The sequence below is a fragment of the Stegostoma tigrinum genome, chromosome 27 (genome assembly GCF_030684315.1).
Source record: "Stegostoma tigrinum isolate sSteTig4 chromosome 27, sSteTig4.hap1, whole genome shotgun sequence".
In the NCBI taxonomy this organism is placed as follows: Eukaryota; Metazoa; Chordata; class Chondrichthyes; order Orectolobiformes; family Stegostomatidae; genus Stegostoma; species Stegostoma tigrinum.
The window spans coordinates 2707175-2727516 of record NC_081380.1 but is presented as its reverse complement, the minus strand read 5'-3'; the positions used below and the strand labels follow the sequence as shown (position 1 = coordinate 2727516).

The 20342-nt window shown below is 44.7% G+C and overlaps 1 protein-coding gene across 1 annotated transcript in view; it reads right to left on the bottom strand.

The window, feature by feature from the left end:
- The window catches only part of LOC125464556 (protein phosphatase PTC7 homolog), an 81476-nt gene that overhangs the window by 29421 nt on the left and 31713 nt on the right, over positions 1-20342 (bottom strand). Inside the window, exon 3 of the mRNA XM_048557065.1 lies at positions 4716-4914. Coding sequence (XP_048413022.1) covers positions 4716-4914 — 199 coding nt within the window. The remainder of the gene's footprint in view (positions 1-4715; positions 4915-20342) is intronic.

Here is a 20342-nt window from a genome sequence, read left to right as displayed (position 1 = left end):
GTCCACATTGATACCATTAGGCTGCAGGGTTCCCAAGCAGAATATGAGTTTTCTCTCCATCTTCGGTCCGCCTCCCCCTCTCTCCCTATTTATTCCAGAACCCTCACCCCACCCCCCCCTCTGAAGAAGGGTCTAGGCCTGAAACGTCAGCTTTTGTGCTCCCGAGATGCTGCTTGGCCTGCTGTGTTCATCCAGCCTCACATTTTATTATCTTGTAGCTTACAACTTTTTTTGTGGCAACTAGTTTGTAAGGACCATATTCAACTGTAACGATGACCGGGGAATAACAGCAAGAGAGTAAGTAATAGTATTTGATATTAAGCATCTCCTGAAAAGGTTTAATTTAAAGACAGAAGTCATAGCAGGAAAACGCAACACCGCTGATGTGCTCTTTGAGGGAAGCCAAGACTATTTCAAGTGCCCTAGGCCAATGTGTGTATAGGAAGTGTCTGCAGCTGCAGGTCCTGGAAGCCCAGATATCAGAGCTATAGCAGCAGTTGGGAACACTATGGAGCATCTAAGTATAAAGTATCATGTATATATAGCATGTGCAGAGAAGTCGTCACAGTGGCTACGACTCTGCAGGGATGGGTAACCACCAGTCACAGCAAGAGGACTAGGGAAGTATTGCAGAAGGCTCCTGTCATTATTTCCCTGCAGAACAGATATACCACTTTGGATTCCATTAAGGGGGATGGTGTCTCAGGAGAAAGTTTCCCAATGGTTGCGCCAGGGGAAGAGTAGAGTGTGGGATTGCAATAGTTAGAGGTTTCAATTGTGAGGGGAACAGACAGGTATTTTTGTGGCCACAAACAAGACTCCAGAAGATATGTTGCCAGGTGCTATAGTCCAGGATATCTCAGAATAGCGACAGGACATTCTGGAAGAATTGTGGGGGTGAGGTTACCGAGAAGGATGAACAGCTCGTGGTCTAGCACACACTTTTTGGTCCCAACATGAGCAAACAAAAAAAGTTCTAAAAGCAAAACAAAAAGGAATGAGGAAATGGAAAAGTAACACCTTAAAAATAGTGATCTCAAAATTACTAACAGTACCACACACTCAAAGTGTAGAAATTGCAGGATATTTTACATGAATATTTGTCTGAAGAGATGGTACAAGTTTCAGATTCCTGGGGCATGGGGATTGGTTCTGGCAAAGGTGGGACCAGGTGGACTGATGTCAGAGAGAGAGTGTATTTGCTAGTGTAGTTGTAGTGGTTTTGAACTAAAATGGCAGGGAGATAGAAATGAACACAAGGAATCAGAGGAAGGGGAATCAAATGACAAGAGTGAAGGATAGAAGGGGAAATAAGAAGAGTGATAGTAGAGAAATCAAAGGTCAGGATCAAACAGGGTCACAGTGAAAAACGCATCAGAATGGGACAAGTAACAATTAAAAAAGGCTTTGCATGTTCACATGTGGAGCATTCGCAATGAAGCGGGTTAATTAATTGCACAAATAGATAAAAACAGGTGTGGTATCATTGGGATCACAGAGATAGAGCTGCACGGTGACCAGAGATGGGAACTAAACATCCAAAGCGTATTCAGCACAAAGAAAAGACATATACTCAAGCATTAGTAAAATGATGGAAGGTGTCCTCAACAGTGCCATCAAGCAACACGTGCTCAGGGCAACTCAGCTCCTGGCCTCATTACAGCCTTGGTTCAAACACGGGCAAAAAAAGCTGAATTATAGAGGAGGTGGCGAGTGTGACAGCCCTTTACATCAAGGCCACATTTGACTGAGTGGGGCATCACTGAGTCCTACCAAAACTGGAATCAATGAGCATCTGCAGACAAACTCCCTGCTGGTTGAAGTCAAACCTGACACATAGGAAGATAGCTGCAGTTGTTGGAGGTCAGTCCTCTCAGCTCCAGGACATCTCCGCAGGAGCTCATCATGATAGTATACTAACTGCAACCATCTTCCGCTGCTTCATCAATAACCATCACTCTGTCATAAAGGTCAGAAGTAGGGGCATTTGCTGATGATTGTGTAAAGTTCAGTACCATTCACAACTTCAGATTCTGAGGAAATCTATGTTCAAATGCAAAAAGATCTGGGTAATATCTAGGCTTGGGCTGACGTGGGAAGTAACACTCATCCCACACAAACACCAGGCAATGATACCTCTAGAGAGGATCTAACCAATGGTCCTTGACACAATGGTTTCATTGAATCCCTGAATCAAATCTCCATCACTAAATTCCGCTATCAACATTCTTGGGCTAACAGTGAACTGCAATTCAACTGGACTTGCCACATAAACACTGGCTACAAGAGCAGGTCAGAGGCTAGGAATCCTGTGATAAGTAACTCACTTCCTGGCTCTCTAAAGCCTGTACTCCAGCTACAAGGCACAAGACTGGAGTGTGATGGAACATTCCACACTTGCCTGGATGGGTGCAGCCCCAATAACAAATCAAGCAGCTTGACGCCATCCAGGATAAAGCAGCCAGCTGATTGGTACCACATTCACAAACATCAATTCCCTCCACCACTGATGCTCAATAGCAACTCCAGTATGTACTGCAGAAACTCAAGGAAGATCCTCAAACAGCACCTTCCGATGACTTACAACTGTTTCTATCTAGAAGAACAAGGGCAGCAGATACATAGGAACACCACCAAGTTCCTCTCCAAGACACTCACCAACGTTACTTGGAAATATAACACCATTCTTTCAGTGTCACTGGATCAAAATCCTGGAATTCCCTCCCTAAGGACATCGTGGGTCAATTTACAGCATTTGCACTGCAGCAGTTCAAAGCAGCACTACACCACCACTTTTTCCAAGTACAAGTAGAGACAGGCAATAAATGCACCAGCCACCAATGTCCACTTCCCACAAGTGAATTTTTAAAAATAGGAAAAGCCAGTAGAATTGCAATGCTGGTTATAGAGTAAATTAGCAGAACAGCAAAGAAGCAAATTAGCTCCAATAATGTGGAATCTGTATGGGAAGACAGAGCATCACCACCAGGCAAAAACGTCAGTACGGGTATGTATGTATGCAGGCCTATAATGCTGCAAATGGCATTAAACAGGAAATTAGACGTAAATGCAATAAAGTTTCAGCTGTACTTATGGGTGACTTCAATCTGCGTTTGGATTGGGCAAATTAAACTAGCACAATACCACAGAAGAGGAATTCCTGGAGTGTGCACAGGATGGTTTCCTGGATCAATATTTTGGGAACCAACTAGAGGACAGGGCATCCTAGACATTTAAAAAGGAAAGTAGAGGGGAAAAATGGGAATTATGGACCAGTCAGCCTGATATCTGTAGTGGCGAAAATGCTAGTGTTACCTGAAAGGAGCTGACCAGACTTAAATAAGGAAAGGGTTTCTTTCATTAAACTCCTTTGAGATTAATATTCAATATAAAACATATGTTTGTTGCAATATTTACTTCTTACTTCATCTAATGCAATTTAAAAACTTTAACTCACTTCACTTTTACTTAACCCATATTTAACCCTACCTCTAACTTTAACTCTAAGTCTGGCTTGAAACAAATAACTACTGATACAAGTGAAGTTACCAACTTTTGTTGTGTAGATCACGTCTGTGGTTCTTGGTCTTCTCTGAAGACTTATGGGCACGTGCTTCTCAATGTTGGTCTCAAAGGCTCATTCCTCCAAAATCTTATTTGCTCCTAACTTTTAAATCAAAATCTAGTCATTTGAAACTTCTCTGGCAACCAGCCAACGAGCTGACCAAACCCTCACCACAATATTCGATCCTGTCTATGAAGATTATTAGTAAACAACTCCCAAATGTTTATACCAAGTTGTAAAGTCATATTCAATACTCCATATAAAGTAACATGTTTTGAGCAGGTCTAGCAGCCAACTATAAAACCTACCTTATTTGGTCACAGAAAACTGCAGGTCACAGTTTACAGAACAGGTCACATGTCCTGGCTGCAGTTTTAACCAAGCTTGACCAAAATTTCCAGCAAGCTTGATTGCAGCTCATAACCAGCCTAAGGCATTTCTGATGCTGACCACACTAGGGTCCACTATAAAAATATTTAAGAGCAGAGCACTCAAAACCTGGCAGTATTGGACAGAGACTGCAGAGATTTCCACAAAGGAAATCATGCTTGACAATTCTACTGTAATTCTTTTAGGATGTATCTAGTAGAGTTGAGGGGGAGCCAGCAGATGTAGTTTACTTGGATGCCCTAATTTTCACTTAAATTTCCTCACCTGGGAAGCTGCACTCAGTTCATTTGACAAGGCTCAGTGAGATCTTTTCAACCAAGCAGAATTCCACAGAACTATAGTGGCCAAAGCTGTTAAAAGTAGAAGAAAATTTCTGTAGATCTGAAAATATAATCTAACACAATGAGCAAGTCCCAAATGTCAGAGCTATTTTAGAAACAATGAGGAAAATGAGCTGACAACGGCCACAAAAGTGAAATTGCATGTCTACATGGACACTACTCATTAAGATGTAGTGTTGACAGGGAACTTCATTATAAAGAGATAATAATTCATGCTTTATAATCAGTAACTTATACTGGGAGCTGTCTGTTTCAGTTAAAAAAGGTCCAGATATCACACTTCAAAGCTTGAACAAGGTACCATATCTTCAAATGAATAGGTTTGATTATTTGCATACTTTATCTGTGGTATTCTATTTCCTCACTCACTCGTTCTTCACCTATCACATTCATATCATGACTGTCACAGCTCCTCTTACCTATCATTGAGAATTGAATCTTGGGCCTCAGGGGGTGCGATTGCCAGCTGAAAGGGAGTGTTGAAGTAATGCTGTTGCTCATCTGACCTGTGTATGATCTTCCCATCACGCACTATGAGGAAGCCCGAGTCTCCCAAGTTAGCAGTGTACAAACAGCGTTTCTGTCTGTCCAGAATTACAAGACAAGCAGTACTGCTACCTGTGGACAAATTAACAGTGGCATCATGAGTTCAACAAAAACAACACAATGCAATTTCAGCCAAGTGGTGTTTCATATTAAATATAACTTAAAGAAAAATACATTCTTTCTAGTAAAACAGGATTCAAAAAACTTGTAGGCCAGAAATTAAATCAATGTGAAAGAAGTGCTAGAAACAAATTACTACACCTTGATGAGCCATATACTATAGCCACAATGCCGTGAACAACTATCAAAACTGGATTAGAATTTCTGGGCTCAACGTTAGACTACCCCAAAACCAAGTATGTTTTTAGTGAGATAAGGTGTAGAGCTGGATGAACACAGCAGGCCGAGCAGCAGCATTGCAGCAGGAAAGCTGATGTTTCAGGCCTAGACCCTTCTTCAGAAATGGGGGAGGGGAAGGGGGTTCTGGAATAAATAGGGAGAGGGGGGGGAGGCGGATTGTAGACAGATGGAGGAGAAGATAGGTGGTGAGGAGACAGACCGGTCAAAGAGGCAGGTATGGAGCCAGTAAAGGTGAGTGTAGGTGAGGAGGTAGGGAGGGGATAGACTTGAAGATAAAGAGGTCGAGGGAAGGAGGCCTGATGAAGAGGGTTTTAGTGAGCCAAGTATAACAGGTAGACATTAAGGTCCCCATAAACGTAAGTGAGTTGTCAAAAATCAACAGCCAATGTAATATTTTTAATTAACAACAGGAAATTAACTCAAGTGTAACCAATTAACCTAGATATTACACTGCTGCTATAATAACATAATTTGACAGACTTGTGGAGCGAGGACACTTTTCATAAAGTTAGTGAAAGGGAAAGGGTTGCTTCATCATGGGATCCCCTGCGTACTTTGGGAACAGCTCTTTCAACAATTTCATCGTTCCTTTTGCTCTGCTTCACATGGCCTCCAAATACATTGCCCACCCACAGACTCCCTGGGCCTGGATGTCACGGCTGTCTGTCTTTGTTTCAGGGTCTGCCTGTACTGTCCCACTGCAAGGCAGTAGCCCATCCTCCTCAGTTAACTTAGTTCACCGACAGCACATTGCTGCAGTGCCCATTTTCTTACTAGAAATCAGTAACTTGGCGTTTGATTTTTTTGCAACCAAACAATACACCACTGGCACGAAATTCAATCCTCTCTCTCTCTCTCGCTAGATAGTACTTAATCTAGCTTTAATGTGTTGATCAGAAACAACTGAAGTGGGAAATTAAGGCTTCAAACACCTTAGCATATAAAATTGATAAAGCCATTACAGTCACTGATCATTACGGTTTTCACAAGGAAATCATCAGGTTAAATACTCCACCTTCTCTATAATCACTGAATACAAGCTTGAGTAGCTTAAAATCTTGTAGATAGGAGCTGAATGTCATATTGTTTCAAGTCATGGTATCTCTTAAAACTTCTTTGGCTCCACAACCCTCCAAGATATGTTTCTCTAATTAAGCCTTCTTCTTCTGAATTCCCAATGATACATCCTCCACAGTGGTGGTCATGCTTTTGGTCACATAAGCCTTAGCTCTGGAACTCTCCTACCACCACACTGCTCAAAACCTACCTTTTTGACTCGAGGCTTGATTACCAGCCCCAAGATCTCACATGGTTTCATGTCAGATTCTCATTTATAATGATCCTGTGAAATACCTTGGGACATTTCATTACATTAAAGTTGATATACCAAATAAAGTTGCTGTTGCCAATATGCAGTGAAAAACGCTGACAGTGAATAAGGATAAAAGGTGATTATTTCTAAAGTATGGATAACATTGTGGGAAAAGAAACAATTATAAAAGAAATGGATCAAGGCAGCCAACACTGAAAATGTTAAAACTGGGTTCTTTCACCACCTTGAGACCCCATGGCTGGCACAGAAAGGCTGACTTGTCAGTTGACAGCGTTACCGAATTTCAAAGATCACAGAGGAATGAGCCACATCAGCGCAAATATACATTTAATCATAGTTTTACCGTAGAGTCACACAGGTTTTATTCAGTTGATTCAATTCTTTTCAGATACATTGTGCGTCTATTTCTCTCCTTCATTGTGGCTTTCATACTGTTTATTTTCCGTGTTCTTGCATTTATCTCTGTACACAAAATGGAGCCAAAGGCAAGAAAAATGATCAAATAGGTGAATGAGACTAGAGTTGGAGGTGGCATGTTGTAGAGACCATGAGGGATTTGAAAACACCAGAGAAATTTAAAATCAAGAGAACTTAATTGGGATAAATTTAGACAGAGGTGATAAGTAAACAAGACATGATACTAGTTGACATTCAGGCAGAGACTCTGAATGACCTCAAGTTTATATAGGGTAGAATGTGGGATACCTGCCAGGAGTGACATGCAGTGGTTCTCAAATGTTTAAAATAGTCTTTTTAAATGAAAGACGTGCATGTTCCTCTTTCAGCCAGTAGTTTGAAATCTGGCTGGCAATGTAATCTGAGCATGGATATCAGTAAAGTGATAGAAAGCATCAATTGACGTTCCCTCAAATCATTAGGTCAGAAGTGGGGATGTTTGCCAATGATCAGACAATGTTCAGCACCATTCACAGCTCCTCAGACACTGAGGTAGTCCATGTCCAAATGCAACAAGGTCTGGACAACATCCAGACTTGGGCCGACAAGTGGCAAGTAACATTCATGCCACACAAATGCCAGCTAGAAACATCAATAAGTGACAAACAATTTAGCCACTGCCCCTTGATTCAGTTTTAACATCACTGAATCCCCCACAACTACATCCTGGGTGTTATCACTGACCGGAAACTCAACTGAACTCACCACAAACACAGTGGCTACAAGAGCAGGTCAAAAACTAGGAATACTGCAGCAGGTAACTCACCTGACTCCTCAAAGCCTGTCCACCATCTACAAAAGTAGAAGTCAGAAGTGTGATGGAGCACTCCCCACTTGCCTGGAAGAATGCAGCCCTAACAACAGAAGCAGCTTGACACTGCCCACTTGCAGCCCACTTGACTGGCACTACATCCACAAGCATTCACTCTTCCATCACTGACAGTAGCAGCAACGTGTACTGTTGAAATTCAAAGATCTTCAGACAGCACATTCCAAACCACAACGACTTCCACCTGCAAAGACAAGGGCAGCAGATACACAGGAACACCATCAACTTCAAGTTCCCTTCCAAGTCACTCACCATTCTGACTTGGAAATATGTTGCTGTTCCTTCACTGTCACTGGGTCAAAATCTTAGAATTCCCTCCCTAATGGCACTGTGGGTCAAACCACAGGAGCTGGACTGCAGTAGTTTAAGAAGGCAGCTCACCACCACCCTCAGAGTGAATTTGGGGTGGGCAATAAATACTAGCCAGCCAGTGGTGCCCACATGCCACAAATGTTACTTGCCGCTTGTCAATTTTTAAAAATGACTAAACACCATCAACTACACCCCCAGCCCCTTCGTTGGCATCAAATTAAGAAGCTACATTTTTGATTCCAAGATGCAAGTTACTAATATAAATAGTGAAATACAGTAGTTCCAGTACTCCCGATTCTAAAGCAACATTCCCATATTCTGAATAATTCCCAAAAGCTCCAACTCTGCTTTCTACTTTGAAAGCAACACAATACCCACCCTCAAAGAGGATATTTCCAGTTTTTTTTAAAAAACCTTTCTGTCCATGTGACTTGGGCCAGTACTTACTGTCTATTCCTGCCCAGAGTCAGAGTCAATCATATTGTTGTGGGTCTGGAACTATACGAAGTAAGGATTGGTGAGCCAAATGATTTTTATGACAATTGACAATAGTTACATGGTTGCCATTAGGTTAATTTTCTATTCCAGATTTTTAGCAAATTCAAATGTAACTATCTGTCGTGGTGGGATTGGAATCCACGTCCAAGACATGGACCTGAGGATTGCTAGTACAATGACAAAAATCACTACACCAATGCCTCACCCTCACTCAACATCTGTTCCCCTTAGTGTTTGACTTTTGTTTCCTCACTGACCTTTCATGTGTTTTTTGGTAGGATGTCAGGTTTTCTAGCAAGGCCAGAAATGTGTTACTCACCCCTAATTGTCCCAGAGGTGGCGGTGGTGTGCTGCCTTTGACTTACTACGGTCCTTGTGGATTTACATACACCACATGTAGTTAAGGAGGGAATTCAGGATTGTGATCCAGCAACACTGAGGGTACAACAATATATTTCCAAGTCAGAATGGTGTATGGCTTGAGGAACACTCAGGTGATATTCGCATGCATCTTCTACCCTCTTCCTGCTAAATAGGAAGAGATCATGGATTTGGAAGGTGCTGACGACGAAGCTTGGGTGAGGTTATGCAACACATCCAGACAATGGTAGACACTGTTGCTACTGTGAGTAAGTTATGGAAGAAGTGAATGTTGAAACTAGTGGATGGGGTGCCAAATGCAAAATTAGACTTTACAACAATCATACAAGGGAGTCAACTCCCAAAGAAACCCTGAATTATAGAATTTCTTCCTCTACTGGTATGAGATAGATAATATAATCATCCATAAAAATATTATTTTACTGTCAGATCCAAGCTTGACCTTTCACCAGAATTCAGTTTTGAGAGATATTCATCTTGCTGTTCCACAGTGCCTTGACAGCTAGAAATAAATTCAGTACTCAAGATGTAACCAGAGCCCTGTACATTTCCAGAATGACCTTCACTAATGTTTTCTAAACAAAACAAAAACCAAAGAACTCAAGCTGCTGGAAATCAAACAAAATCAAAATCGCTGGTTAAAAAAACTACAGTCTGGCAGCATCTGTAGAGAGAGAGCAGAGTTAACGTTTCGGGTCCAATGACTCTTCATGACTGATTTTCTAGTTTTGTTCACTGATTCATTTACTCTAAACAAATGATTCATTAATAGGCTAGTGTTATCAATCAAGATAAGGTTTATTTATGGTGTGCACTGTTGTCTCCGCTCAAACCTTACCACAAATTCAGGCAATTTCAGACATGTGGTCAAATGTTTAAAGAGCCAGAAGCAAATACTTGAGTTGTACCACTCTACTGTCCACTTCAAGAAACATCCTGTTTTCAGCCTCCGTGTACTTTTTCGATGGGTATGACATTCCTCTATTTCAAAAAAGGTAGCTACAAACTCTGTTCCCCATGTCCTGGGCTTGTCATTTTCAGTCCAAACAATATTTCTTTTACTGGTATAAAAAGGTGTAGAGCTGGATGAACACAGGAGGCCAAGCAGTGTCAGAGGAGCAGGAAGGCTGATGTTTTGGGCCCAGATCGTACTTCAGAAAATGGGGGTTCTGAAATAAGAGGGAGAGGTGGATAGAAGATGGATAGGGGAACAGGAGACAGACAGATCAGACAGAGGCGGGGATAGAGCCAGTATAGGTGAGTGTGGGTGGGGAGGTAGGGAGATGTCTCAGTCCAGGGAGTGGGACGAGGTTGGTAGGTAGGAGATGGGGGTGGGGAGATAGGTGGAAGGAAGGACGGACAGGTTAGGGAGGCGGGGACGAGCTGGGCTGGTTCTGGGATGCAGTCGGGGGAGGGGAGATTTTGAAGCATGTGAAGTCCACATTGATACCATTGGGCTGCAGGGTGCCCAAGCGGAATATGAGGAGTTGTTGTTCCTGCAATCTTCAGATAGCATCGTTGTGGCACTGCAGAAGGCCCAGAATGGACATGTTGTCTGAGGAATGGGAGGGCAAGCTGAAATGGTTCGCGACTGGGAGGTACAGTTGTTTAGTGCGAATCAAGCATAGCAAAGCGGTCCCGTCTCTGCTTGGTTTCCCCGATGTAGAGGAGGCCACAACAGGAACAGCGGATGCAGATACCACATGAGCAGATGTGCATCTGTTTGATGTGGAAAGTCTGGGCCTGGGATGGCTGTTGGGGGTGGGTGAAGAGGAGAAAGGTGTAGGTATAGGTGTAGGTGTAGGTGTAGCACTGCCTTGCAGGGAAAAATGTCAAGTGTGGTGGGGCTGGAGGGGAGGAGAGTGTGAAGCGGATTTGGGAGTCCTGGAGAGAGTGGACCCTCCTGAAAGCAGACAAGGGTGGAGAGGGAAAAATGTCTGATGGTGGGATCGGATTGCAGATGGCAGAAGTGTCAGAGGATAATGCATTGGATCTGGAAGATGGTGGGGTGGTACATGAGGACGAGATGGATTCTGTTTGGTTGTTGAGGGGAGCGGGTGTGAGGGACGAGCTCGGAGAAACACGGGAGACACGGTCGAGGGCATTCTTGACCACTGAGGGGGAGGAAGTTGTGGTCCTTGAAAAGCAATGACATCTGAGAATGTACTGGAGTGGAATGCCTCATCCTAGGGGCAGAGGCAAAGGAACTGGGAATACGGGATGGCATTTTTTCAGGAAGGTCAGTGGGAGGTGGTGTATTCTAGGTAGCTATGAGAGTCTGTGGGCTTGAAATGGGTATCAGTTTCTAGCTGGTTACCAGAGGGGTCCAGGAAGGGGAAGAGAGAGGTATTAGAGATGGTCCAGGTGAACTTAAGGTTGGGGTGGAAAGTGTTGGTGAAGTGGATGAACTGTTTGAGCTCCTCGTGGGAGCACGAAGCGGCACCGATAGAGTCATCAACATAACAGAGGAAGAGGTGGGGTTTAGGGCTAGTATAGCTCAGAAGAGAGTTTGTTCCACGTAACCTACAAAGAGGCAGGCATAACTCAGGCCCACGGCCACCCCCTTTGTCTGTAGGAAATGGGAGGAATTGAAAGAGAAATTGTTGGGGGCGAGGAAAAGTTCGGCTAAGCGGATGAGGATGTCAGTGGAGGGGGACTGGTTGGACCTGTGGGACAGGAAGCAGCGGAGGGCCTTTAGGCCATCTGTATGGGGAATGCAGGTGTATAGGGACTGGACATGCATGGTAAAGATGAGGCGTTGGGGTCCAGGGAATTGGAAGTTCTGGAGGAGGTGGAGGGCGTGGGTGCTGTCAGACATAGGTAGGGAGTTCCTGGACCAAGGGGGAGAAAACGGAGTCGAAACAGGTGGAGATAAGTTCGGTGGGGCAGGAGTAGGCAGAGACGGAGACAATGGGTCAACCAGGGCAGTCAGGTTTGTGGATTTTGGGAAGGAGATAAAAGCGGGTAGTGCAGGGTTGGGGAACAATGAGGTTGGAGGCTGTGGGTGGGAGGTCACCTGGAGGTGATGAGATTGTGGATGGTTTGGGAGATGATGGTTTGGTGGTCGGGGATGGGGTCATGATCGATGGGGCGGTAAAGTTGGTGGCGTCAGAGAGTTGGCGCCTGGCCTCAGCGATGATGTCGAGGTTAGTCTCCTATTCCTCAGACGACACTTCCATCCTGGGCCTCCTGCAGTGCCACAACAATGCTACCCGAAGGTTGCAGGAACAGCAACTCATATTCCACTTGGGAACCCTGCAGCCCAATGGTATCAATGTGGACTTTACGAGCTTCAAAATCTCCCCTCCCCCGACTGCATCCCCGCCTCCCTAACCTGTCCTTCCTCCCACCTCAAGCCCCACTCCCATCTCCTATCTACTAACCACATTCCGCACCCTTGGCCTGTCCATCCTCCCTGGACTGACATCTCCTCCCTACCTACACTCACCTTTACTGGCTCCATCCCTGCCTCTTTGACCTGTCTGTCTCCTCTCCACCACCCACCTCCCCCCATCTCCCTATTTATTTCAGAACCCCCTAACCCTCCCCATTTCTGAAGAAGGGTCTAGGCCCGAATCATCAGCTTTGCTGCTCAGCCTGCTGTGTTCATCCAGCTCTACACCTTGTTATCTCAGATTCTCCAGCATCTGCATTCCTACTGTCTGAAACAATTTCTTTTACTGGTGCTGGGCCAATTATTATATTTGGCCTTCAACAATCTTTTACAAGTCCAGGATTTATATCAGATCTTCATCTTTTAAATGTAAATTTCTCCTCTCAACACAAACTTCCTCCCTTCACTCCCCTCTGTATCCGAGTTGCCACTGAATTTATTATTTTAACTTACACTTCCCAGTTTAGATTCTACATTATTCAATTTGTCTAGTTTAAAAGGAGCTGCACAGTTGCATTCCCTCCAGAGGGTGCTATGCCTTTCCATCTGTCACTTGCAGCAACGTCTCACAATACATAGACACAAAACAGGAACGTTCAACTTAAGTGAATATTGTTGAAAAAGCTGACTAGGTCTGGCAGCACATGGAGACAGAAATCACAGTTAGTATTTCAGGTCAAATGACCCTTCCTCAGAACTGTTAGTAGCCAGGAAAATGTCAGTTTATATGCAGATCTTCGTCAAACATCAACTCTGATTTGTTTCTGATTTACAGCATCCATAGTTCTTTTGGTTTTTAGCAGATATTGTTCCTTTGCTATACGTGGTCAATTTGGCCTGTTATTTTTGCTTTATTATTCAGAAAGTTGGAATATGGAATCAATGTCTCCAAACCTGTTCTAGTGGTAATGTCACTGAATTAATAAGACCCCCAGCATTCTGGAGGACACAGATAACTTCCATCATTTGCTGTCTGCATTAAACTGAATTCATAAATCTGGAAAATAAAGCTGCCATTTGTTGCAAAGACCCAAACAGGTTCACTAATGCCTTTCAGAGAAAGAAATCTGCTGTCCTTACTTCGTACAGCCTTCACTTGATTCCAGACCCACAGCAATGTGATTGACTCTTAACTGCCCTCTGAAATGGCCTAGCAAGCAGATCAGTTCAAAGGTAATTAGGAACGGGCATATCCCATCTAAGAATAACACAGTCGGCTGAATACCATTCGTGCAATTAGACACAGTCATCATGGTTTTTTTGAAAGGGAGAGATTGTGTTGACTAATTTATTAGACTTTTGACAAATCAACAAGTAATGTCAATAAAAAGAAAAAAAGAGAACAACCAGCAGATGATTATGTACTTGGATTAGCAGAAGCCATTTGATAAGAAATTTTACTACACAAAATATACATCTGTGGTGCAGGGTACAACATATTACTGGATTGTTAGCTGACAAGAAAGAGTAGACAAATGGATCATTGATAAATGGGAACTGCAGATGCTGGAGAATCCAAGATAACAGTGTGGGGCTGGATGAACACAGCAGACCAAGCAGTATCTTAGGAGCACAAAAGCTGACATTTCAGGCCTGGACCCTTCATCAGAAGGGGGGGGGATGGGGAGAGGATTCTGAAAAAATAGGGAGAGAGGGGGAGGCAGACTGAGGATGGATAGAGAAGATAGGTGGAGATGTTTGGGTGGGGAGGTAGGGAGGGGTAGGTCAATCCGGGGAGGACAGACAGGTCGGGGGGTCGGATGAGGCTAGTAGGTAGAAAATGGAGGTGTGGCTTGAGATGGGAGGAGGGGATAGGTGAGGGGAAGAACAGGTGAGGGAGGCAGGACGAGCTGGGCTAGTTCTGGGATGGAGTGGGGGTGGGGGGGGGCACGGATTTTGAAGCTGGTGAAATCCACATTGATACCATTGGGCTACAGGGTTCCCCAGCGGAATATGAGTTGCTGTTCCTGCAACCTACAGGTGGCATCGTTGTGGCACTGCAGGAGGCCCAGGATGGACATGTCGTCTAAGGAATGGGAGGGGGGGGGGTTTGAAATGGTTCACAACTGGGAGGTGCAGTTGTTTATTGCAAACCAAGTGTAGGTGTTCTGCAAAGTGGGCCGCAAGCCTCTGCTTGGTTTCCCCAATGTGGGGGAAGCCACACCGGGCACAGCGGATGCAGTATACCACGTTGGCAGATGTGCAGGTGAACATCTGCTCGATGTGGAAGTTCATCTTGGGACCTGGGATGGAGGTGAGGGAGGTGGTGTGGGGGCAGGTGTAGCACTTTCTGCAGTTGCAGGGCAAAGAGCCAGGTGTGGTGGGGTTGGAGGGGAGTGTGGAGCAGACAAGGCAGACACAGAGAGAGTGGTCTCTCCGGAAGGCAGGCATGGGGGTGGAAAGATGTCTTCAGTGGTAGGGTCGGATTGTAGATAGCCGAAGTGTCGCAGGATGATGCGTTGTATCCGGAGGTTGGTGGGGTGGTACGTGAGGATTAGGGGGATTCTGTTTTGGCGGTTATTGCGGGGCCGGGGTGTGAGGGATGAGGTGCGGGAAATGCGGGAGACACGGTTGAGGGAGTGTACGCCGATACAGTCATCAAATGTAACGGAGGAAGAGGTGGGGTTTAGGGCCAGTGTAGGCGTGAAAGAGGGACGGTTCCACATAACGTCCAGTCCTTATACACCTGCATTACCCATGCAGATGGCCTACGGGCTCTCCGCTGCTTCCTGTCCTGTAAACCCGAACAGCCCCCTCCACCGACGGACGAGTTTGGCTAGCCGAACTCGTCCACACCCTCAACAACTTCTCTTTCGATTCCTCCCACTTCCAACAGAAAGGGGGTGGCCATGGGTACCCGGATGGGCCCAAGCTATGCCTGCCTCTTTGTAGGTTACGTGGAACAGTCCCTCTTCTGCACCTACACAGGCCCTAAACCCCACCTCTTCGTCCGTTACGTTGATGACAGTATCGGCGTACACGCCCTCAATCACGTCTCCCGCATTTCCCACACCTCATCCCTCATAATAACCGCCAAAACAGAATCCCCCCGAGTCCTCACATACCACCCCACCAACCTCCGGACACAATGCATCATTCTCCGATACTTCCGCCATCTACAATCCGACCCCACCACTGAAGACATTTTTCAAACCCCATCCTTGACTGCCTTCCGGAGAGACCACTCTCTCAACGACTCCCTTGTCCGCTCCACACTCCCCTCCAACCGCACCACACCTGGCTCTTTCCCCTGCAACTGCAGAAAGTGCTACACCTGCCCCCACACCACCTCCCTCACCCCTATCCCAGGTCCCAAGATGACTTTCCACATCAAGCAAATGTTCACCTGCACATCTGCCAATGTGGTATACTGCATCCGTTGTGCCCGGTGTGGCTTCCTCCACATTGGGGAAACCAAGCAGAGGCTTGGGGACCGCTTTGCAGAACACCTACGCTCAGTTTGCAATAAACAACTGCACCTCCCAGTTGTGAACCATTTCAACTCCCCCTCCCATTCCTTAGACGATATGTCCATCCTGGGCCTCCTGCAGTGCCACAACAATGCCACCCGTAAGTTGCAGGAACAGCAACTCATATTCCACTGGGGAACCCTGCAGCTTAATGGTATCAATGTGGATTTCACCAGCTTCAAAATCTACCCCCCCCCATACCCTCAAGACCATCCCAAAACCAACCCAGCTCGTCCCCGCCTGCCTAACCGGTTCTTCCTCTCACCTATCCCCTCCTCCCACCTCAAGCCACACCTCCATTTCCGACCTACTAACCTCATCCCACCCCCCCCTTGACCTGTCTGTCCTCCCCGGACTGACCTATCCCCTCCCTACCTCCCCACCCGTACTCTCCTCTCCACCTATCTTTTCCTCTATCCATCTTCAGTCTGCCTCCCCCCACTCCCTATTTATTTCAGAACCTTCTCCCGATCCCCCTTTTCTGAAGGGTCTAGGCCCGAAACGTCAGCTTTTGTGCTCCTATGCTGCTGCTTGGCCTGCTGTGTTCATCCAGCCCCTGAGAAATGCACTACAGCATGGCTAATTTGTGGATGTGAAACAAATGCAATGTGTACAAGTTCTTTCTGTCTGCAAAGAACAGGGTCTACTCATCTCATACAACAGAATTTTCCCCCCCCAGAAATATGGGTTAAGTGAGTGGGCAAAAGAAAATGCAGCAAGAGTATAATATGGGAAAATGTGAACTTTCCACTTTGGCAGGAAGACATGCATAAAAACAAAAATCAGCATATATTTTTGAAGGAGATTATAGAACCCTGGGAGGTACAAAGGATTGGCTGCCTTGATGCAATGAAAGGTTAATTTGCGAGCACAGCGAGTGATAAAGGTGGCATTATTTGCATGTCATTTTTTTGCAGAAGACTATAAAAAAGAGAGATGTTTTGCTACAGGTGTACAGGGTATTGATGAGACCGCATCTAAACTATTAAATACGGTTTTGGTCTCCTTATTTATGGACATAATTGCTTTAGAAGCAGTTCAGAGAGCTACAACTAAATCCTGAGACACGTGACGTCATTCTACAAGGGCACACTAGTCAACTGGGTCCACATTGTTTAGTAGAATAAGAGAGTGATCTTATTGAAACACATGATTCTGCAGGGAGTTGAAAGGGTGGATGATCAAAGTTCACTTCCCCTCTGGAAGAGACTAAATCCAGGGGACACAGCTTAAAAAAATGAGTCTACCATTTCAGATGGAGATGAGAAGTCGTCTCTCGTATCTTTTCTCCAGAGAGCAGAAGTAGGATCACTGAACATTAAGGCAGAGATATGTTTGTGTGACTAAAAATGGAATCAACCTACAAAATGAGGAGGAATTAGACATTTGGCACTTGAAACTTCTCCCCCATTTAACAAACTCACAGCTGGTTTGACTGCAACATCAACTTCACATTCCTGCTAACAGGATCACCTTTCACCCTCTTGCTTAACAAGAATCTACCAAAGTCTTAAAAATTTTCAAATACCCTGCTTGCACCACTTTTACAGGAACAGAGCTCCAAAGACTTATTCTCAAAAAACTACTCAACTCCTCTATTTAAAAAAAAGTTTGTAATAAGTGACCCTCAGTTCTTGATTTACTCACAAGAGGAAGCATCCTCAATCTCTACCCTTTCAAGATTCCTCAAGTCGTGTTTCAACCAAGTTACTTTTTACTTTAGTAAACTCCATTGCATACAAGACCCAGCCATTCCTCATACAACTTGCCCAATTCAGGTATTAGTCTAGTAAACCGCTGAATTGCCTCCAAAATTTACATCCTTCCTCAAATAAGGTGGCCAATCCCATACACAGTACTCCGAATGAGATCCCACCAGTGCCCTGAATAACAGAAGCATAATCTGTCTACTTTCATATTGAATTCTACTAGCTATCTGACTGTTGTATCTGCATACTAACCTCTGGACTGTCTCGAATTCCAGGACAGACTAATCTCCCACCATTTAAATAACAGCTTATTAGATAAGAAAACATAACATTATGGGGGCGACAGGAAGGAAAGTAGAGCTGAGGCATCAAATCAGATCAGCAATTATCTCACTGAAAGGCTAAGCAGGGTAGAAAGAGCTGAATGACCTACTCCTGTTCACAATTCCTATGTTTGTACTAGTAAGCGTCACCTGTTTATTTCTACAAAAGCTGGTGATATTGAGATTCATCAGTCATAGTTCTAACAATTAGTAAATTTTGGTTAGGTAATTCTTTTTGTAACTCACCTCTCAATCATTCTCAGTCACAATTAGGGAAGGGCAATAAATGCGGGCTTTGTCAGTGATACCCTTGTCCCATGAACAACTGATAAAGATGACGAATGTCTGAGAATTTGGGGCAGACTGTTCAGGAGAGTCCTTAGGAAGCCCTTCTACACAAAGAATGGTAACAGATTTGGAAAGGTCTTCTACAAAGGGCAGTGGATGCTAAATTAATTATCATTTTAAATCTGAGAAATAATTTCTGTTAAGCAAAGGCATTAAAGGGATATAGGTCAAAGGCAGGCAAGTTGAGTTTGGTCACAGATGTACCAGTCTCTGGTAACAAATTATTAAATAACAATACCACATCTCTTATGGATGGACTATTTTTAATTTATACTGGTTTAATACAGGCACGTTTAACATGGGCACAGTGATAGTAGGAACTGCAGATGCAGGAGAATCTGAGATAACAAGGTGCAGAATTGGATGAACACTGCAGGCCAAGCAGCATCAGAGCGGCAGGAAGGCTGATGTTTTGGGCCGAGACCCTTCTTCAGAAATGGGGGAAGGGAAGGGGGATCTGAAATAAATAGGGGAGAGAGGGGGGGGGAGGCGGATAGAAGATGGGTAGAAGAGAAGATAGGTGGAGAAGAGACAGGCCGGTCAAAGAGGCAGGTATGGAGGCAGTAAAAGGAGAGCGTAGGTAGGGAGGTAGGAAGGAGATGGGTCAGTCCAGGAGGGACGGACAGGTCAAGGGGGTGGGATGAGGTTAGTAGGTAGGAGATGGGGGTGGGGCTTGAGGTGGGAGGAGAGGATAGATGGGAGGAAGGACAGGTTAGGAGGCGGAGACAAGCTAGACTGGTTTTGGGATGCAGTAGGATGAGGGGAGATTTTGAAGCTTGTGAAGTCCACATTGATAGGGCTGCAGGGTTCCCAAGCAGTGCATATGAGAATTGCTGTTCCTGCAACCTTCAGGTGGCATCGTTGTCCATCCTGGGCTTCCTGCAGGGCCACATGTCATCTGAGGAATGGGAGGGGGAGGGGGAGTTGAAACAGTTCGTGACTAGGAGGTGCAATTGTTTAGTGCGAACCGACCGTAGGTGTTCTGCAAAACAGACCCCAAGCCTCCACTTGGTTTCCCCAATGCAGAAGAGGCCACAACAGGAACAGCAGATGCATTATACCAAGACTACTTTCCACATCAAGATGTCCACCTGCACATCTGCTAGTGTGGTATACTGCAGCCACTTGTTCTCTCTCCCTTGTAAATACCAAACTTAAATAACTACTCTAGTGTTACTTGGAGTATTATCTGGTCTCTCTCTCTCTCTCTCTCTCTCTCTGGTCCTTTTCCATTACAGCACATTTTTAAAGACTGAAGAGCCTGCAAAATATTTTACTTTTTTTAAAGTGTTCCCTTATAATTTAGTAGTCCCTCTTGCCTTCCCAATTGTTTCCTGATTCTCTCAGACTCTTTTGTAGTCCCACATCATGTGTTCATCTGCTGTCAATGTACTTAACATGTTCCTTTTCGATCTTTCATTCAGCCTCTAATGTCTTTATTCATCTATCAATTTATGTTCATTTGGTTTATTCTTCCTGGAGGAGAACTCTGAACAGTTTTAAATATTCCCCTTTCATTTCTTACCAATATAATTGCCCATTTCAATCTTTCCAGTTCTATTCTCAGCCCCTCGACCATCAGTTTTTCTCCGATATATTAACTTGTCCAATCAATGCCAGTGTTAGTCTCAAAATTAATCTAAAAGCATTTACTATGGGCACTACAGCCTATACGTTCCTCAGTTTATTATTGTCATAACTTTTGTTATTCATTCTTCATTACTGGATCTAATAGCCAATCTTCCCTTTCTTGGCATTTCCTGCTATTGAACATGAAAGGAGGTCCTCCATTCTCTTACCTCCTTTACCCCATTCTGTCCAATTAAGATCAGGGTAGTTGAAATCCTCCATGACTATTACTCTATCCTTCCTACTCAATCCTTAGTGGGTCATCCTTCGTCAGCCATAACAGATCAGCAGAACATCCCCGACCAACTTTGCGGTAGCAGGTGGAACTGCAAAATTGACTGCAGTCAAAGGAACAACGCAGGGGAGCTGAATTCCATTGACCATAGCGGATATCACCCCCTCACCCCAACCCAGGACAAACTCTGCAGCCCCCTCCACAACCATTAGCCATAACCCAC